The following is a 27,279-nucleotide window of genomic DNA, read 5'->3' on the forward strand; positions in this document are numbered from 1 at the left end:
CCGTAGTGAACCCGCCTTGAGGACTGTGGTTGGGAATGCCTGCTTTAGTTTTTGTGGTTTATTGTAATGTATCTTTTCTGTTGGGGAAAAAAATAAATCAATAAAAACACTGAAAAAAAAAAAAAAAAGAGAATATACACAGACACACACACACAAAACATACATCTATACACTCAATCACTTCTCCTTTAAGGGAATCTGTGATTAAAAAAAAAAAAAGCACAAAATATAAGGCGGTATATCTGAAGTTTATTTCCTTCCATGCAATGTCATATAATCCATACATTCTTGTCCACTCATGACTTGAACCCAAGACACATCCCCTTTCTTAAGTTCCACCAAGTGAATCTCTCTACCTGGGCACTCAGGCCCCAAATCCTTGAAGGAATTTTTCAGGAATAGGATTGAAGGTTGTTCCCCCGAAATGAGAATCAGCCCTTGTCTTTTGCACATATCACTAGCTAATGAAGGGCTGTCAACTGCGATCAGTCTAGTAAGGAGATCAAGTGGGTAGCGACAGTTCCGGCTGCTGTATGCATATGTCAAGGTACATATTGCCTTGTAGCGGGAACTTGGCAGGTGTCGATAAAAGGCGCAAGTCTGAAGACAGTCACATCGGCGTACCATACGAAAGAGTCGTACCCAGTTATTTTCTAAGTGGGCCCTGTTTATAGCAAGTGCCAGACACACCTGTGGAGCATACCGAACACTTCGAGGGAGTTGTAGAGTTCTGGTCATGGCATCCAGATTTCCTGCAAGACACAAACAGGAAACAATATATGAGTGTGTGCATGTGTGTATACACCTTGTACCAAGATGAAAATGTTTTAGTGCTTAATTGATTAATGGTAGGTCAGTTATATCAATATAACAATCTCCCCCCCACCCCCCCTCCACAAGCTGAATCTCCAAATATGTAACACTGTATAAAGCCAGGTACACACTTGTCCAATCCTCGGCAGATCAGACTGTTTATACAATCCTACTGCAGACCTGCTCACAGATTCTACAGCCAATCCTCACTTGTCACTTGTCCAATTTTTCAGCAGAACAATCTGTGACCGGGGGGGTATATTATTGCAGAATGTAATTAATTATAATGGTCAAGGGGGGAAGGGGGAGAGCATTTTAATGTTTCTTTAAAAAAGAAAATATGTGGGTCCCCCCAAAAGGCATAACCAGCCCCAGGCTCTTTGAGGTAGCATTTGTCCAAAAAATACAGGGAACAGACATGACAAAATGAGTAGGGGGTCCCCCATATTTTCAGAAGCAGCAGCGGGCTCCAGTAGCAGGGGAATAATGCCACAGCGAGGTGACACATAGATGGGGTCCCATGGCCGAAGCATCCATCCCCCCTAACTAGTCAGCCGAGGGATGCCTGGGGAAGTGGTATCCCCCTGGGAACCCAAGGCCAGGCTGAAGCACCAGAGTTGATAGTGCAATAGTTAATAGAATATTGTCTTTCACAGGAGGACTACAGGTCCCAGCAAGCCTCCCCTGCATGCTGGTACTTGGAGAACCACAAGTACCAGCATGAGGTGTATTAAGGGCCCACTAGTACCTATAGGCAACCTGTAAAAGAAATATAAAATAAAAAAAGACACCAAATGTTTTCATATTTTATTATGCAGCACCTTCACCTGGAGGTTGGCAGCCTTTAAGCTCTTTTGCAGGGCCACCCATCCAGGACTTCCCCTTCAGGAGCTCTTCACCGTTCCTCCTCCACCGTTGGACTGATAGCTGCTACCTCGCACTGGCTATTAATAGCCGGCACAAGGGGGCGGTATGAAACTGGAAGCCAAACCCGCCGCTATTCAACACACCGCCCGCTGACGAACTCTGCACAGGTAAAGTTGCCTGTACCACCGCCTTGCTCCAAGTCGCCATACTCTCCGCTGAATCCCACAGCAGCAGCGGATGGTGCTGGAATCCCTCCAGATTCTGAACTGCCACAACGCTGATAGTGTGCTGGGCTGCTGGGACCAGAGATTGGTCGTCTGCTCAGGTCTCTGCAGTATACACACTACAGAGTCGGTTGGCGGTCAGGCCTCCTAGTTTTAAAGCAGGTTTAAAAACAAGACCCAACAGGCGACCAGGATCGGATGTGCGGGTCGGTCAAAGTCTCGGGCAAAGTGTGTAGCCAGTTTAAAAGTTTTATTCTTTCTTATGTAAGAAAACATTTTTATATAGAGAGGACAAGATCCTGTAAAGTCAATTTAGATAAGCAGTTACACAATCTCATTTTGGGATGCAAACTGAAACATAAGTCTGTAAAAATTAGGGATGGGCAACGATCTCCAATAATTTTTTTCTACACTGCTTTCAAAGTCCAATACATCACAATTTTTGGATCGATTCTGGAGACATAGGGCCTAATTCAGGTTGGATCGCAGAAAAATTGCTAAAAGAAAGCGGGCGCATACCCGTCCTGCGCATGCACCCACATTTTCTGCGGCGGGCCGCAGAAAATGCGATCTCCTCTGGCTGTCAATCAGGCAGAGGCGTTCGCGGGGGGAGCAGCAACGCTCCATTTCCTAGGTGGAGACAGAGCGTTGTGGGGGCGTGGCCTGAAAATGGGGTGGTATGGGGACGCAAACGGGGGCGTGAAAGATGGTGGCGGGCCTCCTGCGGCCACCGGCAGTAGGCAACCTTAATTTCTGCTATCAAGCAGAAATTGCGATCTGATCACAATATCGGCTTGATAAAGGGGAGAGAGGCGGCGGTCAGCATGCTGGGTGGCCTTGCCCTGCGATGGGCTGCCCCCAGCATGCGTTCAGAATTTGCAATCCTTATTGAATTAGTCCCTAAATGCACTAGTAGAATCAAATGAAGAAAAAAACAAAAAAACCCAGATACTGCAACAGCGATATTGTACTTCTTTCCAGGCATATTCTCTCTAATAAATATAGAGTTGGCGATACCACATTGATCCTAAAGAGCGATATGGGACCGCCGATTGGCCATCCATAGTTTTAACTAAATAAGTACTTCACTATTGGGTGCTTCAGCTTTTTTTTTTATCCTTCTCAACAGGAATTGCATGTCATAACAAGGCATTCTCAGGATAGCAGCCCACACTTAATTACATGCCAAAACGTAGCCTCTGGGTCCAGAGTTTAGTGGAGTAGGACCAGCAATATTGTGCTAGTAGCGAGATTAGGAGTGTTCTATTTGATGCTCCAGAAAGCTGGCTGTAAGCCATTAGAACAAAAAGGTCAGGTAACATTGGTGGCTTGTAAATTATGTATACTTCTATGTGGTGAAAAATAGGATTTTAATTACCTACAGGTAAATCCTTTTCTCGTAGTCCGTAGAGGATACTGGGGTCCACATTAGTACCATGGGGTATAGGCGGGTCCACTAGGAGCCATGGGCACTTTAAGAAATCAATAGTGTGGGCTGGCTCCTCCCTCTATGCCCCTCCTACCAGACTCAGTCTAGAAACTGTGCCAGAGGAGACGGACAAACTTCGAGAAAAGGATTTAACTGAACAGTGGTGAGATTCAAACCAGCACACACAAACAAGAGGAAAGCAATGCTAACCAAACTTGAACAGGAACAGCAACGCCCAGTATCCTCTACGGACTACGGGAAAAGGATTTACTGGTAGGTAATTAAAATCCTATTTTCTCTTACATCATAGAGGATAATGGGGTCCACATTAGTACCATGGGGATGTACCCCAGCTCCCAAACCAGGTGGGAGAGTGCTGAGGTGCCTGCAGCACTGATTGACCAAACTGAAGGTCCTCAGAAGCCAAAGTATCGAACTTGTAGAACTTAGCAAACATGTTCGATCCTGACCAAGTAGCTGCTCGGCAGAGCTGTAAAGCCGAGACATCCCGGGCAGCCGCCCCAGGAAGAACCCACTGACTTAGTAGAGTGGGCATGTACTTTAGGAACCGGCAACCCTGATGATGAATAAGCCTGCTGGATAGTAAGCCTGATCCAGCGAGCAATAGACTGCTTTGAAGCAGGACACCCAATTTTCTTGGGATCATAGAGAACAAACAGCGAGTCAAATTTTCTGTGACGAGCTGTCCTCTTCACGTAGATCCTCAAATCCCTCACAACATCCAGGGACTTTGAGGTAGCAGAGGTGTCAGTAAGCACCGGAACCACAACAGGTTGGTTGTTATGAAACGCAGACACCACCTTAGGAAGAAATTGCTGACGAGTTCTGAGTTCAGCTCTATCCTCATGAAAAATCAAATAGGGGCTTTTGTGAGACTACGCCCCAGTTTGGACACACGCCTTGCAGAAGCCAAGGCCAACAGTGTAACAGTCTTCCACGCAAGAAACTTAACGTCAACCTCCTGTAAAGGTTCAAACCAGTCCGATTGCAGAAACCGCAATACCACGTTAAGATCCCAAGGTGCCGTGGGAGGCACAAAGGGCGGTTGGATGTGCAGAACATCCTTCAAGAACGTCTGAACCTCAGGGAGGGAAGCCAATTGTTTCTGAAAGTAAATGGACAAGACCGAAATCTGGACCTTCACGGAGCCCAAACGTAGGCACACATCCACACCTGACTGTAGAAAAAGGAGAAAATGTCCCAGTTGAAATTCCACTGCAGGAAACTTCCTGTTTTCACACCACAAGACATATTTTTTCCAAATACTGTGGTAATGTTTAGACGTTACCCCTTTCCTAGCTTGGATCAGGGTCGGAATAACCTTGTTCGGAATGCCTTTCCGGGCTAAAATCTGACGTTCAACTTTCATGCCGTCGAACGTAGCCGCGGTAAGTCTTGATAGACGAACGGCCTTTGTTGCAGAAGATCCTCTCGCAGAGGTAGAAGCCACGGGTCCTCCAGGAGTAACTCCAGTAGATCCGCGTACCAGGCCCTTCTAGGCCAATCTGGATCAATGAGTAGTGCTTGAACCTTTTCCCTTTTTATTTTCTTGAGAATTCTTGGGATTAGTGGAAGAGGTGGGAACACGTAAACCATCTGGTAAAACCATGGAGTCACCAGACCGTCTATCTGTGGAATTCCCCACCGACTTGTTGAGGACTCAAACATCTGTGGGTGAAGGTCCCACTCTCCTGGATGGAGGTCGTGTCTGCTGAGGAAGTCCGCTTCCCAGTTGTCTACTCACAGAATGAAGATTGCCGACAGCGCCACCGCATGTCTCTCTGCCCAGAGGATAATTTTTGTTAACTCTGACATTGCAGCTCTGCTCTTCGTTCCGCCCTGTCGGTTTATGTACGTTACGGCCGTCACGTTGTCCAACTGAACCTGAATGGCTTGATCGTGAAGAAGATGCAATGCCTGTAGAAAGGCGTTGTATATGGCCTTTACTTCCAGAATGTTGATCGGGAGAATGGCTTCCTGACTTGACCATTTTCCATGGAATTGTTCCCCCTCAGTGACTGCTCCCCAACCTCTGAGGCTTGCGTCCGTGGTTAGCAGAATCCAATTTTGAATCCCAAACCGTCGACCCTCGGTCAGGTGAGAAGTCTGGAGCCACCATAGAAGAGAAATCCTCGCTTTTGGCGACAGACGTATCCTCTGGTGCATGTGAAGATGTGATCCGTACCATTTGTCAAACAGATCCAGCTGAAATGGCCTGGCATGAAACCTTCCATAATGCAGTGCCTCGTAAGAGCCTACCATTTTCCCCAGAAGGCGAATGAACAGATATTTGGGTTGGTTTTAGGACATCCCGCATCATTGACTGTATTGCCAATGTCTTTTCCAACCGAAGGAACACCTTTTGTTCCTCTGTATCTAGGATCATTCCTAGAAACAGAAGCCTCCGTGTCGTGTAGGTTCCAGATGGGAATTTGGCAGGTTCAGAATCCACCCGTGATCCTGGAGAAGTCTGGTTGAGAGGGCAATGTTGTCCAACAACCTCTCCCTGGAAGGCGCTTTTAGCAGCAGGTCGTCTAGGTGCCGTGGAGAGGCCAAATGGCAGGGCCTGAAATTGTAAGTGACAGTCCTGCAGTGCAAACCTTAGATATGCCTGATGAGGCGGCCAAATCGGAATGTGAAGGAACGCATCTTTGATGTCGAGAGACACCAGGAATTCCCCCTCCTCCAGACCCGAGATTACAGCTATCAGAAACTCCATTTTGAACTTGAACACCCGTAAGTACGGGTTCAGTGACTTGAGGTTTAAAATGGGCCTTACCGAGCCGTCCGGTTTCGGTACCACAAACAGGTTGGAATAAAAACCTTTGTTTTGCAGGTGAAGAGGAACTGGAACAATGAACTGTGTCAGTACCAGTTTTTGATTTGCTTCTTGTAAGGTCGAACTGGCCTCTGGAGAAGCTGGTAAGCCTGATTTGAAGAATCTGGGAGGTGGGAGCTCCTGAAACTCCAGTCTGTATCCCTGTGCTATAAATCTTTGACCCAGGGATCCTGGCATGAGGTTGCCCAAGTGTGACTGAAACAACGTAACCGGGCTCCCACCTGCCTGTCTTCCAGGCAGTGTGTTCCACAAGCATGCTGAAGGCTTTGAGGAAGCAGACCCTAAGACCTGTTCCTGAGAACCTGCAGCTGCTGGTTTTCTGGGCTTACTTCTGTTACCTTTGAAGGCTGTAGAAGAACCCTTGGATTTGCCCTTGAATTTAGCCGTCTGAAAGGACTGCAGAGTTGGAGCAGAATAGGCTTTCCGGGTAGCTGTGGAAGGAAGGTATGTAGATTTACCCGCAGTAGTCTTGGATATTAGCTTATCCAGTTCATCCCCGAACAGGACCTCTCCTGTGAAAAGCAAATTTTCCACTTCTTTCCTGGAGTCCGCATCCGCAGTCCACTGGCGTAGCCACAATTCCCTGCGTGCTGACACTGCCATGGCAGTGGTGCATGCGTTGAGCACACCAATTTCTTTTATGGCTTCCACCATAAAGTTAGCATAGTTCTGGATATGCTGTAGGAGTAAAATAATAAGAATTTACTCAGCGGTAATTCTATTTCTCATAGTCCGTAGTGGATGCTGGGGACTCCGTAAGGACCATGGGGATTAGCGGCTCCGCAGGAGACTGGGCACAACTAAAAAGAAAGCTTTTAGACTACTGGTGTGCACTGGCTCCTCCCACTAAGACCCTCCTCCAGACCTCAGTTAGGATACTGTGCCCGGAAGAGCTGACACAATTAGGAAGGATTTTGAATCCCGGGTAAGACTCATACCAGCCACACCAATCACACCGTATAACTCGTGATACAATACCCAGTTAACAGCATGATAACAACTGAGCCTCTCAACAGATAGCTCAAAATAACCCTTTAGTTAAGCAATAACTATATACAAGTATTGCAGACAATCCGCACTTGGGATGGGCGCCCAGCATCCACTACGGACTATGAGAAATAGAATTACCGGTGAGTAAATTCTTATTTTCTCTAACGTCCTAAGTGGATGCTGGGGACTCCGTAAGGACCATGGGGATTATACCAAAGCTCCCAAACGGGCGGGAGAGTGCGGATGACTCTGCAGCACCGAATGAGAGAACTCAAGGTCCTCCTCAGCCAGGGTATCAAATTTGTAGAATTTTGCAAACGTGTTTGCCCCTGACCAAGTAGCAGCTCGGCAAAGTTGAAGAGCCGAGACCCCTCGGGCAGCCGCCCAAGAAGAGCCCACTTTCCTTGTGGAATAGGCTTTCACTGATTTAGGATGCGGCAGTCCAGCCGCAGAATGTGCAAGCTGAATCGTACTACAGATCCAGCGAGCAATAGTATGCTTAGAAGCAGGTGCACCCAACTTGTTGGGCGCATACAGGATAAAGAGCGAGTCAGTCTTCCTGACTCCAGCTGTCCTGGAAACATAAATGTTTAGGGCCCTAACTACATCCAACAACTTGGAAGCCTCCAAGTCATTTGTAGCCGCAGGCACCACGATAGGTTGGTTCAGATGAAAAGCTGATACCACTTTGGGGAGAAACTGGGGACGAGTCCTCAATTCTGCCCTATCCATATGGAAAATCAGATAAGGGCTTTTACATGACAAAGCCGCCAATTCTGAAACACGCCTGGCCGAAGCCAAGGCCAACAACATGACCACTTTCCACGTGAGATATTTCAATTCCACGGTTTTCAGTGGCTCAGACCAATGTGACTTTAGGAAATCCAACACCACGTTGAGATCCCAAGGTTCCACTGGAGGCACAAAAGGGGGCTGAATATGCAGCACTCCCTTAACAAAAGTCTGAACTTCAGGTAGTGAAGCCAATTCTCTCTGGAAAAAAATCGATAGAGCCGAAATCTGGACCTTAATGGAACCCAATTTAAGGCCCATAGTCACCCCTGACTGTAGGAAGTGCAGGAACCTGCCCAGCTGAAATTCTTCCGTTGGGGCCTTCCTGGCCTCACACCACGCAACATATTTTCGCCATATGCGGTGATAATGGTTTGCGGTTACTTCTTTCCTAGCTTTAATCAGCGTAGGAATGACTTCCTCCGGAATGCCCTTTTCCTTCAGGATCCGGTGTTCAACCGCCATGCCGTCAAACGCAGCCGCGGTAAGTCTTGGAACAGACAGGGCCCCTGCTGCAGCAGGTCCAGTCTGAGCGGTAGAGGCCATGGGTCCTCTGACATAATTTCTTGAAGTTCCGGATACCACGCTCTTCTTGGCCAATCCGGAACAATGAGTATAGTTCTTACTCCTCTTCTCCTTATTATCCTCAGTACCTTTGGTATGAGAGGAAGAGGAGGGAACACATAAACCGATCGGTACACCCACGGTGTTACCAGAGCGTCCACAGCTATAGCCTGCGGGTCTCTCGACCTGGCGCAATATTTTTCTAGCTTTTTGTTTAGGCGGGACGCCATCATGTCCACCTGTGGTTTTTCCCACTGGTTTACAATCATTTGAAAGACTTCTGGATGAAGTCCCCACTCTCCCGGGTGGAGGTCGTGCCTGCTGAGGAAGTCTGCTTCCCAGTTGTCCACTCCCGGAATGAACACTGCTGACAGTGCTAACACGTGATTTTCCGCCCATCGGAGAATCCTTGTGGCTTCTGCCATCGCCGTCCTGCTTCTCGTGCCGCCCTGTCGATTTACATGGGCGACCGCCGTGATGTTGTCTGACTGGATCAGTACCGGCTGGTTTTGAAGCAGGGGTTTTGCCTGACTTAGGGCATTGTAAATGGCCCTTAGTTCCAGAATATTTATGTGCAGGGAAGTCTCCTGACTTGACCATAGTCCTTGGAAGTTTCTTCCCTGTGTGACTGCTCCCCAGCCTCGAAGGCTGGCATCCGTGGTCACCAGGACCCAGTCCTGTATGCCGAATCTGCGGCCCTCTTGAAGATGAGCACTCTGCAGCCACCACAGCAGAGACACCCTTGTCCTCGGAGACAGGGTTATCAGACGATGCATCTGAAGATGCGATCCGGACCACTTGTCCAACAGGTCCCACTGAAAGGTTCTTGCATGAAACCTGCCGAATGGAATCGCTTCGTAGGAAGCTACCATTTTTCCCAGGATCCGCGTGCAATGATGCACCGACACCTGTTTTGGTTTTAAGAGGCCTCTGACTAGAGATGACAGCTCCTTGGCCTTTTCCTCCGGGAGAAACACTCTTCTCTGTTCTGTATCCAGAACCATCCCTAGGAACAGCAGGCGTGTCGTAGGGACCAGCTGTGACTTTGGAATATTTAGAATCCAGCCGTGCTGTTGTAGCACTTCCTGAGATAGTGCTACCCCTACCAACAACTGCTCTCTGGACCTCGCCTTTATCAGGAGATCGTCCAAGTACGGGATAATTAAAACTCCCTTCCTTCGAAGGAGTATCATCATTTCCGCCATTACCTTGGTAAAGACCCTCGGAGCCGTGGAGAGACCGAACGGCAACGTCTGGAATTGGTAATGACAATCTTGTACCACAAACCTGAGGTACTCCTGGTGAGGATGGTAAATGGGGACATGTAGGTAAGCATCCTTGATGTCCAGCGATACCATGTAATCTCCCTCGTCCAGGCTTGCAATAACCGCCCTGAGCGATTCCATCTTGAACTTTAATTTTTTTATATATGTGTTCAAGGATTTCAAATTTAAAATGGGTCTCACCGAACCGTCCGGTTTCGGTACCACAAACATTGTGGAATAGTAACCCCTTCCTTGTTGAAGTAGGGGCACCTTTACTATCACTTGTTGTGAATACAGCTTTTGAATTGCCTGTAATACTGCCTCCCTGCCTGAGGGAGTGGTTGTCAAGGCAGATTTGAGGAAACGGCGGGGGGGAGACGTCTCGAATCCCAGTTTGTACCCCTGAGATACTACTTGAAGGATCCAGGGATCCACCTGTGAGCGAGCCCACTGATTGCTGAAAAATTTGAGACGGGCCCCCACCGTACCTGGCTCCGCCTGTGGAGCCCCAGCGTCATGCTGTGGACTTAGAGGAAGCGGGGGAGGACTTTTGCTCCTGGGAACTGGCTGTATGCTGCATCTTTTTCCCTCTACCTCTGCCTCTGGGCAGAAAGGACGCGCCTTTAATCCGCTTGCCCCTATTGGGCCGAAAGGACTGTACCTGATAATACGGTGCTTTCTTTGGTTGTGAGGGAACATGGGGTAAAAATGTAGACTTCCCAGCTGTTGCTGTGGAAACGAGGTCCGAGAGACCATCCCCGAACAATTCCTCACCCTTATAAGGCAGAACTTCCATGTGTCGTTTGGAATCTGCATCACCTGTCCACTGCCGAGTCCATAACCCTCTCCTGGCAGAAATGGACATTGCACTAATTTTGGATGCCAGCCGGCAAATATCCCTCTGTGCATCCCTCATGTATAAAAGTGCGTCTTTTATATGCTCTACGTTTAGCAAAATAGTGTCCCTGTCTAGGGTATCTATATTTTCTGACAGGGAATCTGACCACGCAGCAGCAGCGCTGTACATCCAGGCTGAAGCTATAGCCGGTCTCAGTATCACACCTGTGTGTGTATATATAGATTTCAGGATAGCCTCCTGCTTTCTATCAGCAGATTCCTTCAGGGCGGCCGTATCCGGAGACGGTAGTGCCACCTTCTTTGACAAGCGTGTGAGCGCTTTATCCACCCTAGGGGATGTTTCCCAGCGTGACCTGTCCTCTGGCGGGAAAGGGTACGCCATTAGTAACCTCTTAGAAATTACCATCTTTTTATCAGGGGAAGCCCACGCTTCTTCACACACTTCATTTAACTCTTCAGATGGAGGAAAAGCTACTGGTAGTTTTTTCTCTCCAAACATTATACCCTTTTTTGTGGTACCGGGTGTAACATCAGAAATGTGCAACACATTTTTCATTGCCTCAATCATGTAACGTGTGGCCCTACTGGAAGTTACATTAGTCTCTTCGTCGTCGACACTGGAGTCAGTATCCGTGTCGACATCTGTGTCAACCATCTGAGGTAGCGGGCGTTTTAGAGCCCCTGATGGTTTTTGAGACGCCTGGGCAGGCACAGGCTGAGAAGCCGGCTGTCCCACATTAGGTATGTCGTCAAACCTTTTATGTAAGGAGTCGACACTATCACGTAATTCCTTCCACAGCACCATCCACTCAGGTGTCGACCCCGCAGGGGGTGACATCACATTTACAGGCATCTGCTCCGCCTCCACATAAGCCTCCTCATCAAACATGTCGACACAGCCGTACCGACACACCGCAAACACACAGGGAATGCTCTGACAGAGGACAGGACCCCACAAAGCCCTTTGGGGAGACAGAGAGAGAGTATGCCAGCACACACCAGAGCGCTATATAACACTGGGATCCCACTATCAATGAGTGTTTCCCTATAGCTGCTTTTTTTATATATATTACATATATATAATATCTATACTGCGCCTAAATTTAGTGCCCCCCCTCTCTTTTTTACCCTTCTGTAGTATTCTTAGACTGCAGGGGAGAGCCAGGGAGCTTCCTTCCAGCGGAACTGTGAGGGAAAAATGGCGCCAGTGTGCTGAGGGAGAAGCCCCGCCCCTTTTCGGCGGACTTTCTCCCGCTTTTTCTGTAATACTGGCAGGGGTAATTTTACATCTATATAGCCTCTGGAACTATATATGATGTATATTTTGCCAGCCAAGGTGTTATTTATTGCCTTCAGGGCGCCCCCCCCCCAGCGCCCTGCACCCATCAGTGACCGAAGTGTGAGGTGTACATGAGGAGCAATGGCGCACAGCTGCAGTGCTGTGCGCTACCTTGGTGAAGACCGAAGTCTTCTGCCGCCGATTTTCCGGACCTTCTTCGTGCTTCTGGCTCTGTAAGGGGGACGGCGGCGCGGCTCCGGGAACGAACACCAAGGTCGGGTCCTGCGGTCGATCCCTCTGGAGCTAATGGTGTCCAGTAGCCTAAGAAGCCCAAACTACCACCTGTTAGGTAGGTTCGCTTCTTCTCCCCTTAGTCCCTCGCTGCAGTGAGTCTGTTGCCAGCAGATCTCACTGAAAATAAAAAACCTAAATATACTTTCTTTCTAGGTGCTCAGGAGAGCCCCTAGTGTGCATCCAGCTCAGCCGGGCACAAGAATCTAACTGAGGTCTGGAGGAGGGTCTTAGTGGGAGGAGCCAGTGCACACCAGTAGTCTAAAAGCTTTCTTTATAGTTGTGCCCAGTCTCCTGCGGAGCCGCTAATCCCCATGGTCCTTACGGAGTACCCAGCATCCACTTAGGACGTTAGAGAAAATATCGTCCCTGGTTAAGGAATCTAAACCATCAATTAGGTTACCCGACCATTTAGCGATGGCCCTAGTGATCCATGCACAAGCAATAGTAGGTCTCTGGGCCACCCCCACCGCCGTGTATAAAGATTTGAGAGTGGTCTCAATCTTGCGGTAGGCCGCATCTTTTAAGGACGCAGCCCCGGGAACCGATAAGACTATCTTGCGCGACAACCTGGACACAGATGCGTCCACAATCGGCGGGTTCTCCCATTTCTTCCTATCATCTAATGTAAAGGGAACGGAAGAAATCAACCTTTTAGGGATCTGAAATTTCTTGTCAGTAGCTGAGGATTTCTTTTTATTATTAAAATAAGATTCCTCCTCTATCTCCTCTGTCCTGTGAGGAATGTGCAGGACAGTTCTGATAGCCTCAATTAGGGCCTGAATCTCCTGTGACAGGACAGCATCACCCCACTCGCATCCACTTCACCCTCCTCTGGATCTGATGTATCAGGATCAGTATCACCCTGCATGATTTGGCCAGAGTACGCTTTTGTAGGCAAAGGGCGAGTGCTTGAGACGCAGGCATGTGAACTGAATCTCTATTTATCAGGTCATCCATAGACTGCCGTAAGAATTGCGTCTCCTTCTCATTATGAGACAGTTTAGTGGAAATATTAGAAATCATCCCTTTTATGGAAGCTAACCCTGGGGGTTCAGCCCCACTGGACTGGGAGTGAGCAAGATCCTGGGTACAGGGTGGTGAGTTCCCAGGGGATGAGAGACATTCCGCTGTGCAAGAAACACAGTCCCTGGACATGATTGCGAAGGGATACCCGCACACCATGTGAAAACACAGTATATGTAGGCAGAGTCCTCAGAAAGACACAGAGGTCAGAGCCAGCCACACAGCGCCCCTTTAGCAAAAGTGAAACTTAGTTGGGTCGCAAGAACTAACACCTCAGTAGTGCTTATAATCTTAACACTGCTTCCCCCCTTCACTAAGATCCCCTGGTACTGCTGAGGAGACTTGGAGTCCTTGTGGAGGAGCTGCGCTTCCCCGTGAATGTTGCCTGTATGAGCTGCAGAGGGAAAATGGCGCCGGAGAGCTGTAGGATCCACTCTGAGTGAAGCCCCGCCCCCTGTAATGGCACGCGGCTTCCCGCATTTATTATACTGGCCTGAGGTAATATAATGTCCAACCAATGATTAAAACCCGTTAGATAGTTGTGGCCAGTGTGAGTATCAATGGTGGCTCAGCGCGCCCCTCAAAGCGGGACACACTGCAGTGTGCGCCTTCTGAGCCTCCTGGAGTGCAGCCTGTACGCAGAGCTGCGCTCCAACCCTTGTGCCGCCATTCCCGCCGGCGACCCGCTAACCAGGACACCGGCGCTGTACTCGCCACTCTTCTGTCTTCAGGCTCTGTTAGAGGGTAGTGGCGAGCTGCAGGAGGGTACGCTGCGCCGTGGTGTGGCTTGCGAATGGCTCCCTCAGGATCTCAGTGTCCTGTCAGCAGAGAAACGGGACCATTAACTCTAAGGAAGTTGGGCCGTTCTCCCCCCTAAGTCCCACAAAGCAGTCAGACTGCTGCCAAAACAGACCTGATTTAAAAAAAAACCACACATTTAAAATAAAGGTGGAAACTCTTCAGGAGCTCTCCAAAGCGTGACCGGCTCCTCCGGGCACCTTTTCTAAACCGAGTCTCGTAGGAGGGGCATAGAGGGAGGAGCCAGCCCACACTATTGATTTCTTAAAGTGCCCATGGCTCCTAGTGGACCAGTCTATACCCCACGGTATTAATGTGGACCCCAGTATCCTCTAGGACGTAAGAGAAAATGCCTTGGGACATTTCTTATCACTAAATTTATGTACGGTATCTTTAAATAAAAGCGCGACCCACTTTATAGCAAAAACATTTCAAACATTCTAAGTGGGGAATTAAATGGTTCTGTGGGTGCCCAAACGTAATCGGAGCTATTCAATGGTCACTCACACCGTTTGGCACGAGTACCGCATTTGCGCACCGATTTGTACCGGGTTTAGCCGTGCAAAGCAGCTAAACCCATCTAAAGTACTGCTTTGGGCAACCAAACTGGGTGCCAAAGTGCCAATTTATCACACATTTAAGTTCGTATCAGGTATTCGCGTCTAAATGCAGAAGCAATTGAATTGCTCCATTGGGCGCCATCTAGTGGCAGCTGCAGGGAACAACAATTGAATTCCCCAACCCCCTTATAAATCTAAAGAAATCTTACCTAAATCATACAGAAGAAGAAGAGCCTGGAATTCTGCTTGTCTGGGAAATCGTCCACACCCTTTATAGCACTCCATTAGTTCTGCAAAGCTTTCCCGCACTTGCGTTGTATGCAGCACTTCATCATAGTCTGCCAATGGCAGGTTCCTCACCAGGTACGGGACACAAAGCAAGAAACCAAGACTTCCTTCCAACACAAGAGCCCCTTCCAGTCCCCTAACTCTCTGCACTATCAAGTCCTGTCTCACAGCACGTAAGCGGTCAAACACAAAGGAGTAAGCCTCGGCCACACAGGCAGAATCCCTGTCATTGATATTATCCCAAACTTCATTTAACAAATATTGAACAGTCTTAAGGAGGACTGCAGGGGGTCGTAGGTCCTCTGGAAAAGATAGTTCTTTCCCCGCTGCAGGACGGCTGTATTCTTTAACAGTCCTAGCAGGGTCAGCAATATGATGGCCTTTCCCTCTACGATTCCTGCCTGTCTGCTGTCCTTTCCGCAATTCAAACTGGTGAAGACGCTCTTGACTTTCTCGCTCTCTCCTCTCTTTTTCTGGACACATGTGAAGACATAAACCAACTGGTGGCGGCAAGTCCATGGTTCTTGACTGCAGTTTACAGGTCTGAAATAAATAAATGAAACAATGATAAACAAGCCAACTGCACCATCTAAAAAACAGTCTATCAAGAATGTACCTGGAACTATCTGTATAAACTTGTTCAGACTCTGCATTGCACATGTGGATGAGTTTCATGCAGTCACTAGAAATAATCCTAAAACCACTAGTGTACAATATTGCTGCTTAATAAATAAGCTTATTATTATTATAGTTATGTAGCCCTGTAGTTTATGTAGCCCTACCAGCTTATTATTACTATAGTTTATGTAGCCCTACCAGTTTACAGCAAATATCTAATCGTTTACATCAGTCCTTGTCTAACTGGATCTTAAGGTGCATACACACTTGCCGAGAAAATGAACGACGTCGCTCATTTTCACTCTTCCTGAGTGAAGTTGCTCACTTTCTCGGCAAGTGTGTATACTGCCGCCACCGAGCGATGCGCGTCCAAGAGCTGCATCCACGGCCTGGCGGCTGTGTGACATCACTGAACGATATGGTTGACACTAGGTGATTTCGCTCATAGAGCACGTCACCTAGTGTACCTACCTTTACAGTCTAAATTCCCTAACACCCATTCAGATCCTTTTTTAACAACAACCAATAAATCTACCAGTATGTTTTTGGAATGTGGGAGGAAACCAGAAAACCCAGAGGAAATTTGCCCAAACACGGGACAGACATACAAACTCCACATAGATAGGGCCCTGGTTGAAATCAAGCACTGTGAGGCAGAAATGTTAATCTGTGAGACACTGTGCTCATTGTGCACACACCAGGTGGCGATGAATTTCAGCTGCTGATGTGCACTTTAGATACAGAAATGTGATCACACTACGCACCTCAACGTGTGACCATGTTTGCGCCAGCCCCACCATCTTACAACTCGTGTAAGGACAGTATGGCTGATATAAGGCGCAGTCTAATGGCCGTGAGGGGAAGCAGTGATCTACCTGCTCTGGCCTGGCAGAATATTAGAATGAAATAGAGAACATTACACATGTGAGAGGTCTTGTTACCTTTTTATTGAACCACTCTCATATACATGAAATTAGAAAATTAGACAAATAGTAAATCTTTTAAGCTCTGTTTACCATCCACTAAGGTCCAGGTTCACTCTAATGGGGCGATATGATTCAATTCAAGGAGATATTGGAGTGATTCCTGTGATGTTGCAATGTAATGTTTTTTAATGCTGAAAATGGTTATACAACATTATGCATTTTGGCAAAAACACACAGAGATATACAGAAAAATGTGTGATGTTGGGCTACCGTAAAGGTCCAACACCCAACCTGAATAGGAAGTTCACAGGGGCTTTTTTTCTTCTTCCCCCAAACAAGAGGAGAATAGAGTGGGGATGATTACATCCATTGGGGACTGATGTGGATCTGGTGAATAGAGCATGGAATGTGTTTATTTTAGCTTACAAACCGCCATCTAAAGCTAATTTTGTCATTAAATGTACAGTTCTTGCTGGAATATTAGAGGATTTAAGACACTTTCTTGACAATAAGCTTCATTACACAACTGACATGGCCTTTAGCATTATCTGACACAGCAAGTAAGCACAATGCTGGCTTTATAGACATACCAACAGCTGCGTGTGCCGGCACTCAGTAAGCACAGTGCATTTTGATGGCTGCAAGTCAGAAACGCTTGGTATAGGATGCCTTGTGTAGGTCGATTTAATTATCACCGGTAACAGAAAAGAAAATCAGATACCCAAGGCGCAAACACACTTGTGCAGCCACTTGAGAATGAAAAGGGCCACTTAACCCCTAGTAAATGCAATGTACAAAGAAGAATACTCAAGCAAAAAGGCGCTCAGTGCAGTTTCATATGAAATGATACTTAATGTCCATAGATGTCAAGAAAAATGCTCTTGCTCCAATATGTCTCCTCCTGATACAGATCAATCTTCCACTCCACCAATTATCTCATGAAGATATGAAATAAAACATAAGTCCTTGAAAAAGCCCTAATAACAGGGAGAAACGCGTTGGAAGGGTGCAGGCATTTGTTTTTTGTCAGACACTTCTCGTGAGGCTGGAATTGTGTGTTACATTCTGCTGGTCGGTGCCGTTTTCGGCCGACGGCCATACCAGTGTTTCAACTCCTCTCTTGAGATTTGTAGCTGTACATTCACACTGCCTATGCAATACTTTTTTAGTCAATAAAAGTACATTTTTATTTATATTTTTCTGCATTTTATTTGGATAATAAGAATTTACTTACCGATAATTCTATTTCTCGTAGTCCGTAGTGGATGCTGGGAACTCCGTAAGGACCATGGGGAATAGCGGCTCCGCAGGAGACTGGGCACAAAAGTAAAGCTTTAGGACTGTTAGGATACTGTGCCCGGACGAGCGTACACAATAAGGAAGGATTTATGAATCCCGGGTAAGACTCATACCAGCCACACCAATCACACCGTACAACTTGTGATCTGAACCCAGTTAACAGCATGATAACAGAGGAGCCCCTGGATAGATGGCTCACAACAACAATAACCCGATTTAGTTAACAATAACTATGTACAAGTATTGCAGACAATCCGCACTTGGGATGGGCGCCCAGCATCCACTACGGACTACGAGAAATAGAATTATCGGTAAGTAAATTCTTATTTTCTCTGACGTCCTAGTGGATGCTGGGAACTCCGTAAGGACCATGGGGATTATACCAAAGCTCCCAAACGGGCGGGAGAGTGCGGATGACTCTGCAGCACCGAATGAGAGAACTCCAGGTCCTCCTCAGCCAGGGTATCAAATTTGTAGAATTTAGCAAACGTGTTTGCCCCTGACCAAGTAGCTGCTCGGCAAAGTTGTAAAGCCGAGACCCCTCGGGCAGCCGCCCAAGATGAGCCCACCTTCCTTGTGGAATGGGCTTTTACAGATTTTGGCTGTGGCAGGCCTGCCACAGAATGTGCAAGCTGAATTGTATTACAAATCCAACGAGCAATAGTCTGCTTAGAAGCAGGAGCACCCAGCTTGTTGGGTGCATACAGGATAAACAGCGAGTCAGATTTTCTGACTCCAGCCGTCCTGGAAACATATATTTTCAGGGCCCTGACTACGTCCAACAACTTGGAGTCCTCCAAGTCACTAGTAGCCGCAGGTACCACAATAGGTTGGTTCAGATGAAACACTGAAACCACCTTAGGGAGAAAATGAGGACGAGTTCTCAATTCCGCCCTGTCTGAATGGAAGATCAGATAAGGGTTTTTACAGGATAAAGCCGCCAATTCTGACACGCGCCTGGCCGAGGCCAGGGCCAACAGCATGACCACTTTCCATGTGAGATATTTTAACTCCACAGATTCAAGTGGTTCAAACCAATGTGACTTTAGGAACCCCAAAACTACATTGAGATCCCAAGGTGCCACTGGAGGCACAAAAGGAGGCTGTATATGCAGTACCCCTTTTACAAACGTCTGAACTTCAGGAACTGAAGCTAGTTCTTTCTGGAAGAAAATTGACAGGGCCGAAATTTGTACCTTAATGGACCCCAATTTTAGGCCCATAGACACTCCTGTTTGCAGGAAATGCAGGAATCGACCTAGTTGAAATTCCTCCATCGGGGCCTTACTGGCCTCGCACCACGCAACATATTTTCGCCAAATGCGGTGATAATGCTTTGCGGTTACATCCTTCCTGGCTTTGATCAGGGTAGGGATGACTTCATCCGGAATGCCTTTTTCCTTTAGGATCCGGCGTTCAACCGCCCTGCCGTCAAACGCAGCCGCGGTAAGTCTTGGAACAGACAGGGTCCTTGCTGGAGCAGGTCCCTTCTTAGAGGTAGAGGCCACGGGTCCTCCGTGAGCATCTCTTGAAGTTCCGGGTACCAAGTCCTTCTTGGCCAATCCGGAGCCACGAGTATAGTTCTTACTCCCCTCCGTCTTATAATTCTCAGTACTTTTGGTATGAGAGGAAGAGGAGGGAACACATACACTGACTGGTACACCCACGGTGTTACCAGAGCGTCCACAGCTATTGACTGAGGGTCCCTTGACCTGGCGCAATACCTGTCCAATTTTTTGTTTAGGCGGGACGCCATCATGTCCACCTTTGGTTTTTCCCAACGGTTTACAATCATGTGGAAGACTTCTGGGTGAAGTCCCCACTCTCCCGGGTGGAGGTCGTGCCTGCTGAGGAAGTCTGCTTCCCAGTTGTCCACTCCCGGAATGAACACTGCTGACAATGCTATCACATGATTTTCCGCCCAGCGAAAAATCCTTGCAGCTTCTGCCATTGCCCTCCTGCTTCTTGTGCCGCCCTGTCTGTTTACGTGGGCGACTGCCGTGATGTTGTCCGACTGGATCAGCACCGGCTGACCTTGAAGCAGAGGTCTTGCTTGGCTTAGGGCATTGTAAATGGCCCTTAGCTCCAAGATATTTATGTGAAGTGATGTCTCCAGGCTTGACCACAAGCCCTGGAAATTTCTTCCCTGTGTGACTGCTCCCCAGCCTCGCAGGCTGGCATCCGTGGTCACCAGGACCCAGTCCTGAATGTCGAATCTGCGGCCCTCTAGAAGATGAGCACTCTGCAACCACCACAGGAGAGACACCTTTGTCTTTGGTGACAGGGTTATCCGCTGATGCATCTGAAGATGCGATCCGGACCATTTGTCCAGCAGGTCCCACTGGAAAGTTCTTGCGTGGAATCTGCCGAATGGAATTGCTTCGTAGGAAGCCACCATTTTTCCCAGGACCCTTGTGCACTGATGCACTGACACTTGGCCTGGTTTTAGGAGGTTTCTGACTAGTTCGGATAACTCCCTGGCTTTTTCCTCCGGGAGAAACACCTTTTTCTGGACTGTGTCCAGGATCATCCCTAGGAATAGAAGACGTGTCGTCGGGATCAGCTGCGATTTTGGAATATTGAGAATCCAACCGTGCTGCCGCAACACTACTTGAGATAGTGCTACCCCGACTACCAACTGTTCCCTGGATCTTGCCCTTATCAGGAGATCGTCCAAGTAAGGGATAACTAAAACTCCTTTCCTTCGAAGGAGTATCATCATTTCGGCCATTACTTTGGTAAAGACCCGGGGTGCCGTGGACAAACCAAACGGCAGCGTCTGAAACTGATAGTAACAGTTCTGTACCACAAACCTGAGGTACCCTTGGTGAGAAGGGTAAATTGGGACATGGAGATATGAGTGACTCCATCTTGAATTTGAACCTTTGTATGTAAGTGTTCAAGGATTTCAGATTTAAAATAGGTCTCACCGAGCCGTCCGGCTTCGGTACCACAAACAGCGTGGAATAATACCCCTTTCCCTGTTGTAGGAGGGGTACCTTGATTATCACCTGCTGGGAATACAGCTTGTGAATGGCTTCCAATACCGCCTCCCTGTCGGAGGGAGACGTCGGTAAAGCAGACTTTAGGAAACGGCGAAGGGGAGACGTCTCGAATTCCAATTTGTACCCCTGAGATACCACCTGAAGGATCCAGGGGTCCACCCGTGAGTGAGCCCACTGCACGCTGAAATTTTTGAGACGGGCCCCCACCGTGCCCGAGTCCGCTTGTAAAGCCCCAGCGTCATGCTGAGGACTTGGCAGAAACGGGAGAGGGCTTCTGTTCCTGGGAACTGGCTGTTTGCTGCAGCCTTTTTCCTCTCCCTCTGCCACGGGGCAGAAATGAGGAGCCTTTTGCCCGCTTGCCCTTATGGGGCCTAAAGGACTGCGCCTGATAATACGGCGTCTTCTTATGTTGAGAGGCTACCTGGGGTAAAAATGTGGATTTCCCAGCCGTTGCCGTGGCCACCAGGTCTGTTAGACCTACCCCAAATAACTCCTCCCTTTTATAAGGCGATACTTCCATATGCCTTTTGGAATCAGCATCATCTGACCACTGTCTTGTCCATAACCCTCTTCTGGCAGAAATGGACAGCGCACTTACTCTTGATGCCAGTCGGCAAATATCCCTCTGTGCATCACGCATATACAGAAATGCATATTTTAAGTGCTCTATAGTCAGTAATATACTGTCCCTATCTAGGGTATCAATATTGTCAGTCAGGGAATCCGACCAAGCCACCCCAGCACTGCACATCCAGGCTGAGGCGATTGCTGGTCGCAGTATCACACCCGTGTGAGTGTTTATACATTTTAGGATATTTTTCTGCTTTCTGTCAGCAGGTTCCTTAAGGGCGGCCGTATCGGGGACGGTAGTGCCACCTGTTTCGACAAGCGTGTGAGCGCTTTATCCACCCTAGGGGGTGTTTCCCAACGTGCCCTATCCTCTGACGGGAAGGGGTATGATGCTAATAACTTTTTAGGAATTAACAGTTTTTAATCGGGGGAAACCCACGCATCATCACACACTTCATTTAATTCCTCAGATGCAGGAAAAACTACAGGCAGTTTTTTCTCACCCAACATAATACCCTTTTTAGTGGTACTGGTATTATCAGAAATATGTAAAAACATTTTCCATAGCCTCAATCATGTAACGTGTGGCCCTACTGGAAGTCACATTCGTCTCTTAATCGTCGACACTGGAGTCAGTATCCGTGTCGGCGTCTATATCTGCCATCTGAGGTAACAGCGTTTTAGAGCCCCTGATGGCTTTTGAGACACCTGGATAGGCACAGGCTGAGTAGCCGGCTGTCTCATGTCATCAATCTTTTGTAAAGAGCTGACACTGTCACGTAATTCCTTCCATAAGCTCAGCCACTCAGGTGTCGACTCCCTAGGGGGTGACATCTCCATTACAGGCAATTGCTCCGCCTCCACACCATTTTCCTCCTCATACATGTCGACACAATCGTACCGACACACAGCACACACACAGGGAATGCTCTGATAGAGGACAGGACCCCACTAGCCCTTTGGGGAGACAGAGGGAGAGTATGCCAGCACACACCAGAGCGCTATATATATATATATATATATACAGGGATAACCTTATAGAAGTGTTTTTCCCCTTATAGTTGTTGTTTTATTAATACTGCGCCTAATTAGTGCCCCCCTCTCTTTTTTAACCCCTTTCTGTAGTGTAGTAACTGCAGGGGAGAGCCAGGGAGCTTCCCTCCAACGGAGCTATGAGAGAAAATGGCGCCAGTGTGCTGAGGAGATAGGCTCCGCCCCTTTTTTGCGGACTTTTCTCCCGCATTTTTATGGATTCTGGCAGGGGTTAAAATACATCCATATAGCCCTGGGGGTTATATGTGATGTATGTTTGCCAGCCAAGGTGTTTTTATTGCTGCTCAGGGCGCCCCCCCCCCAGCGCCCTGCACCCTCAGTGACTGCAGTGTGAAATGTGTATGAGGAGCAATGGCGCACAGCTGCAGTGCTGTGCGCTACCTTGGTGAAGACTGATGTCTTCTGCCGCCGATTTTCCGGACCTCTTCTTGCTTCTGGCTCTGTAAGGGGGCCGGCGGCGCGGCTCTGGGACCGGACTCCGAGGCTGGGCCTGTGTTCGGTCCCTCTGGAGCTAATGGTGTCCAGTAGCCAAGAAGCCCAAGCTGGCTGCAAGCAGGCAGGTTCGCTTCTTCTCCCCTTAGTCCCTCGATGCAGTGAGCCTGTTGCCAGCAGGTCTCACTGAAAATAAAAAACCTAAAACTAAACTTTCACTAAGAAGCTCAGGAGAGCCCCTAGTGTGCACCCTTCTCGGCCGGGCACAAAAATCTAACTGAGGCTTAGAGGAGGGTCATAGGGGGAGGAGCCAGTGCACACCAGGTAGTCCTAAAGCTTTACTTTTGTGCCCAGTCTCCTGCGGAGCCGCTATTCCCCATGGTCCTTACGGAGTTCCCAGCATCCACTAGGACGTCAGAGAAAAGAAAGGTGACTTATTTGGTACCAGCCTTCAAAGAAACCGTTATGGGAGGATCTATGCTTTGATATTAGTAAGTATGGTACGCATCATTATTCATCCATATCCATGTGTGTACAGATAAAGATACCTTTATATGTGGAGATCGTTTACATTGATTGTGGCAAGTATGGGGGTACGCCATCTGCTTTTAGTGGATTTGCTTCAGCCTGATACGAATTTTATGGGACATACTACACCATGATTTGTTTTATTTAGGTTTTATTTCATATCTTCATGAGATAATTGGTGGAGTGGAAGATTGATCTGTATCACTGCAGGAGGAGACATATTGGAGCAAGAGCATTTTTCTTGACATCTATGGACATTAAGTATCATTTCATATGAAACTGCACTGAGCGCCTTTTTGCTTGAGTATTCTTCTTTGTAATTAACACCGGTAACTACCAACTGACCAGTATAATTGTACATACATCGCCTAATTGCCTATCACTCTTCATTTACATGTGTGGAACCAGGGAAAGCTACATATAACATACATCCCAACATGACCCTCTCCAGGAGGGACCAAATGCTCTGCTTGTGCACTTCCCTCTTATTTTAGGATTGCCAGCACCTGTGTTGAACAGGTAATGGATAAGAAAGGTGTTTCACCACAGGTAATGGCAATCCTAAAATAAGAGAAAAGTCCAGGAGCAGAGCATTGTGTCCCCCAACCCCCCTGGACAGGGTCATGTTGGGGTGTATGTTATAAGATGGAGGGACAGCTGTGGGCTTCATTACAGTGAGAGTAGCGGCGTCTGGTGACATATAACCCAGGTAACGGGCGGGGAGAGCGAGCAGACACCATCCCCAGCCCCATGCCTACCTGCCGCCTGACTCTGTGCCACTACTACGCCACTTTCTCTGATACATGATATAATGAATACATTGTACAACCTGTGGGAGCTGCTTCCTTTCTCCCAGCATGCCTCCCGCTCACCCACGTCCGGGGGCCGGGCCTGTCCTGCCTGTGTGGGTGCTAGTCACTGTTCCTATGCTGCTGCTTACATTCGGACCAAAGGGCTCGGCTTCCATATAGTTGCAGACTTGCAGTCCCCGGAGTGTGCAGCGTGCAGGGGTGTGAGACGCAGAGCATGGCATGCAGTATGTGCGTCCTACAGGGGCGGCGTGTCCAATGTGTACCCTCCCGCTCCCCGGAACGTGTACAGGACGCAGGCTCCGAGTCGCGGTCGTGCTGGAGGAGGCCTGTCTCTCTTCCTGGCTGCTTTGTAGTTTGTACATACTGTGTATATAAGGCATTAATATTGGTGTCAGCTGCTGAGACATAGAGACACTACAGTAACCAGCCTGCACTACAGGAGCTGCTGCGTGCCTGTGGTAACGCTGCTGCTGCTGCTGTTGTTGTTGCTTCCTCCATGTCAGCTGTTTTTGCACATACTGTTATGCTGCCATACAGTGGGGGCATATTTATCACAATGAACATTTTTTTTTATCGGGATAAAATAAATTGAGTAAATTTGTGAAGTGTAAATAAATATTTCTGCAGCAGGGTACACTGTGTTCCACAGGGAATACATCGGGGGTGTAGAGATGGATCTTGATCCAGAGGCACCAACAGGCTAAAGCTTTAGACTGTCCCAGAATGCATTGCGTGTCCTCCTTTATAACCCCGCATCCAGGCACTGTGAGCTCAGTTTTAGAGTTGATGCCTGCATGAAACAGGTCAGTTAACGGGAGCTGCGCTAGGCAGCCCTGAAAAAGCTTTTTAGAAGACTTCAAGGGCTGCAGCACTTCATATGTCAGTGTGACTTACTGTGCTGCGGCTCCGTCACCTCCCCAGCGGCGTTGCATACTCCCGCTGGCTCTGTTCCTGGGTAATTGCGGCGGAGACGCTCTGGCTGTAGGCACACGGTCGCAGACGCTCTCCTGGTTCGCGTGGCTGCTATGGAAGGGAGGAGGTAAGAGTGTCCCCCAGGCGGGACTCGCCATTAAATCGCGTTCCGATTGCAGTCTAGGGAGACGGACTGCGACGCTGGCGTGGACACTGTCACCGAGCAGGGACCCCACTATATCCACCAGGGCATAGGAGTACAGGTCGGATATACTAATATCCATTTTTATAAGCCTCCATAGTACCAGGTGGTGAAGTCCAGCATTGGGGAGCCGGCGCTTGACCTGTATCCTCTCCCCCAGCCCAGGGCGCCATCTACTGCTGGTGTTCCCGCCCTGGAGCTGCCTCACACTCTCCCTCACTCTCTGAGACGCTGGGCACCATTTTGTAAAATAGATGCAACTGGTCTCCGGGACTGCAGGGCAAGGTCTCCTTTGTAAACCCGCCTGTACATCAGCGCCATGGTTTTACAAACACTTAAGTATTCTACATGTCGATATTAAGACAGCGTTAGTTAACAACAAGTGTACCTGTGACAGAATATATTGTACGAGTATTCTGATATATACATCCAGTCTCAGACCGCGCATTGTTATATATATATTTTATGTGTTCATATAATAATCCATTGCAATATTATTATCATGAAAATAATTATCTGCATTGCAAACATGACTGTGTGCCTGTATCTGCTATGTGATTTCACTGCGGTGTATTCCAGATATATCTATCACTGTATACCAGGGGTGGCCAACCAGTCAGAGGTAAAGAGCCAGAAAAGATCTGTAGTCAAGGGCAAGAGCCAGTATCATGCGCGCGCTCAAAAATGGGGGCTTAGCCTAGTTTTCACAAAGCCATGCCCCATTTCTCTAACGTCCTAGTGGATGCTGGGGACTCCGTCAGGACCATGGGGATTAGCGGCTCCGCAGGAGACAGGGCACAAAAATAAAGCTTTAGGATCAGGTGGTGTGCACTGGCTCCTCCCCCTATGACCCTCCTCCAAGCCCCAGTTAGGTTTTTGTGCCCGTCCGAGCAGGGTGCAATCTAGGTGGCTCTCCTAAAGAGCTGCTTAGAAAAAGTTTTTAGGTTTTTTATTTTCAGTGAGTCCTGCTGGCAACAGGCTCACTGCATCGAGGGACTTAGGGGAGAGAAGTCAACTCACCTGCGTGCAGGATGGATTGGCTTCTTAGGCTACTGGACACCATTAGCTCCAGAGGGATCGAACACAGGCCCAGCCATGGAGTCCGGTCCCGGAGCCGCGCCGCCGACCCCCCTTGCAGATGCCGAAGATGGAAGAGGTCCAGAAGCAGGCGGCAGAAGACTTTTCAGTCTTCCTGAGGTAGCGCACAGCACTGCAGCTGTGCGCCATTGTTGTCAGCACACTTCACACAGCGGTCACGGAGGGTGCAGGGCGCTGGGGGGGCGCCCTGGGCAGCAATGTATAATACCTTTCTCTGACGTCCTAAGTGGATGCTGGGGACTCCGTCAGGACCATGGGGATTAGCGGCTCCGCAGGAGACAGGGCACAAAAGTAAAAGCTTTAGGATCAGGTGGTGTGCACTGGCTCCTCCCCCTATGACCCTCCTCTAAGCCTCAGTTAGATTTTTGTGCTCGGCCGAGAAGGGTGCAATCTAGGTGGCTCTCCTAAAGAGCTGCTTAGAGTAAAAGTTTGTTAGGTTTTTTATTTTCAGTGAGTCCTGCTGGCAACAGGCTCACTGCTACGAGGGACTTAGGGGAGAGAAGTGAACTCACCTGCGTGCAGGATGGATTGGCTTCTTAGGCTACTGGACACCATTAGCTCCAGAGGGAGTCGGAACACAGGTCTCACCCTGGGGTTCGTCCCGGAGCCGCGCCGCCGACCCCCCTTGCAGATGCCGAAAAGTGAAGGTCCAGAAACGGCGGCAGAAGACTCTTCAGTCTTCATAAGGTAGCGCACAGCACTGCAGCTGTGCGCCATTGTTGTCAGCACACTTCATAGCAGCGGTCACTGAGGGTGCAGGGCGCTGGGGGGGGGGCGCCCTGGGCAGCAATGATAGTACCTTATTCTGGCTAAAAATACATCACATATAGCCCCTGGGGGCTATATGGATGTATTTAACCCCTGCCAGGTCTCAGAAAAACGGGAGAAGAAGCCCGCCGAAAAGGGGGCGGGGCCTATTC

The 27,279-nt window shown here is 48.5% G+C and overlaps 1 protein-coding gene across 3 annotated transcripts; it reads right to left on the reverse strand.

The window, feature by feature from the left end:
• Positions 1-229: 229 nt before the first annotated feature.
• Positions 230-24,631, reverse strand: SAC3D1 (SAC3 domain containing 1). 3 transcript variants are annotated; one of them, XM_063944823.1, is made up of 3 exons: positions 24,165-24,631; positions 14,826-15,447; positions 230-752 (listed from the first exon to the last, which is right to left on the reverse strand). In XM_063944823.1, the coding sequence occupies exons 1-3, from the start codon at positions 24,192-24,194 to the stop codon at positions 250-252; spliced, it is 1,155 nt and encodes a 384-aa protein (XP_063800893.1). In that variant the 5' UTR covers positions 24,195-24,631; the 3' UTR covers positions 230-249. The 3 variants fall into 3 exon arrangements, with proteins under 3 accessions (XP_063800893.1, XP_063800895.1, XP_063800894.1); XM_063944825.1 differs by having other exon boundaries at positions 24,276-24,630; XM_063944824.1 differs by having other exon boundaries at positions 24,094-24,183.
• Between the last annotated feature and the right edge of the window lie 2,648 nt (positions 24,632-27,279).

This window comes from Pseudophryne corroboree, chromosome 11 (assembly GCF_028390025.1).
Source record: "Pseudophryne corroboree isolate aPseCor3 chromosome 11, aPseCor3.hap2, whole genome shotgun sequence".
NCBI lineage: Eukaryota > Metazoa > Chordata > Amphibia > Anura > Myobatrachidae > Pseudophryne > Pseudophryne corroboree.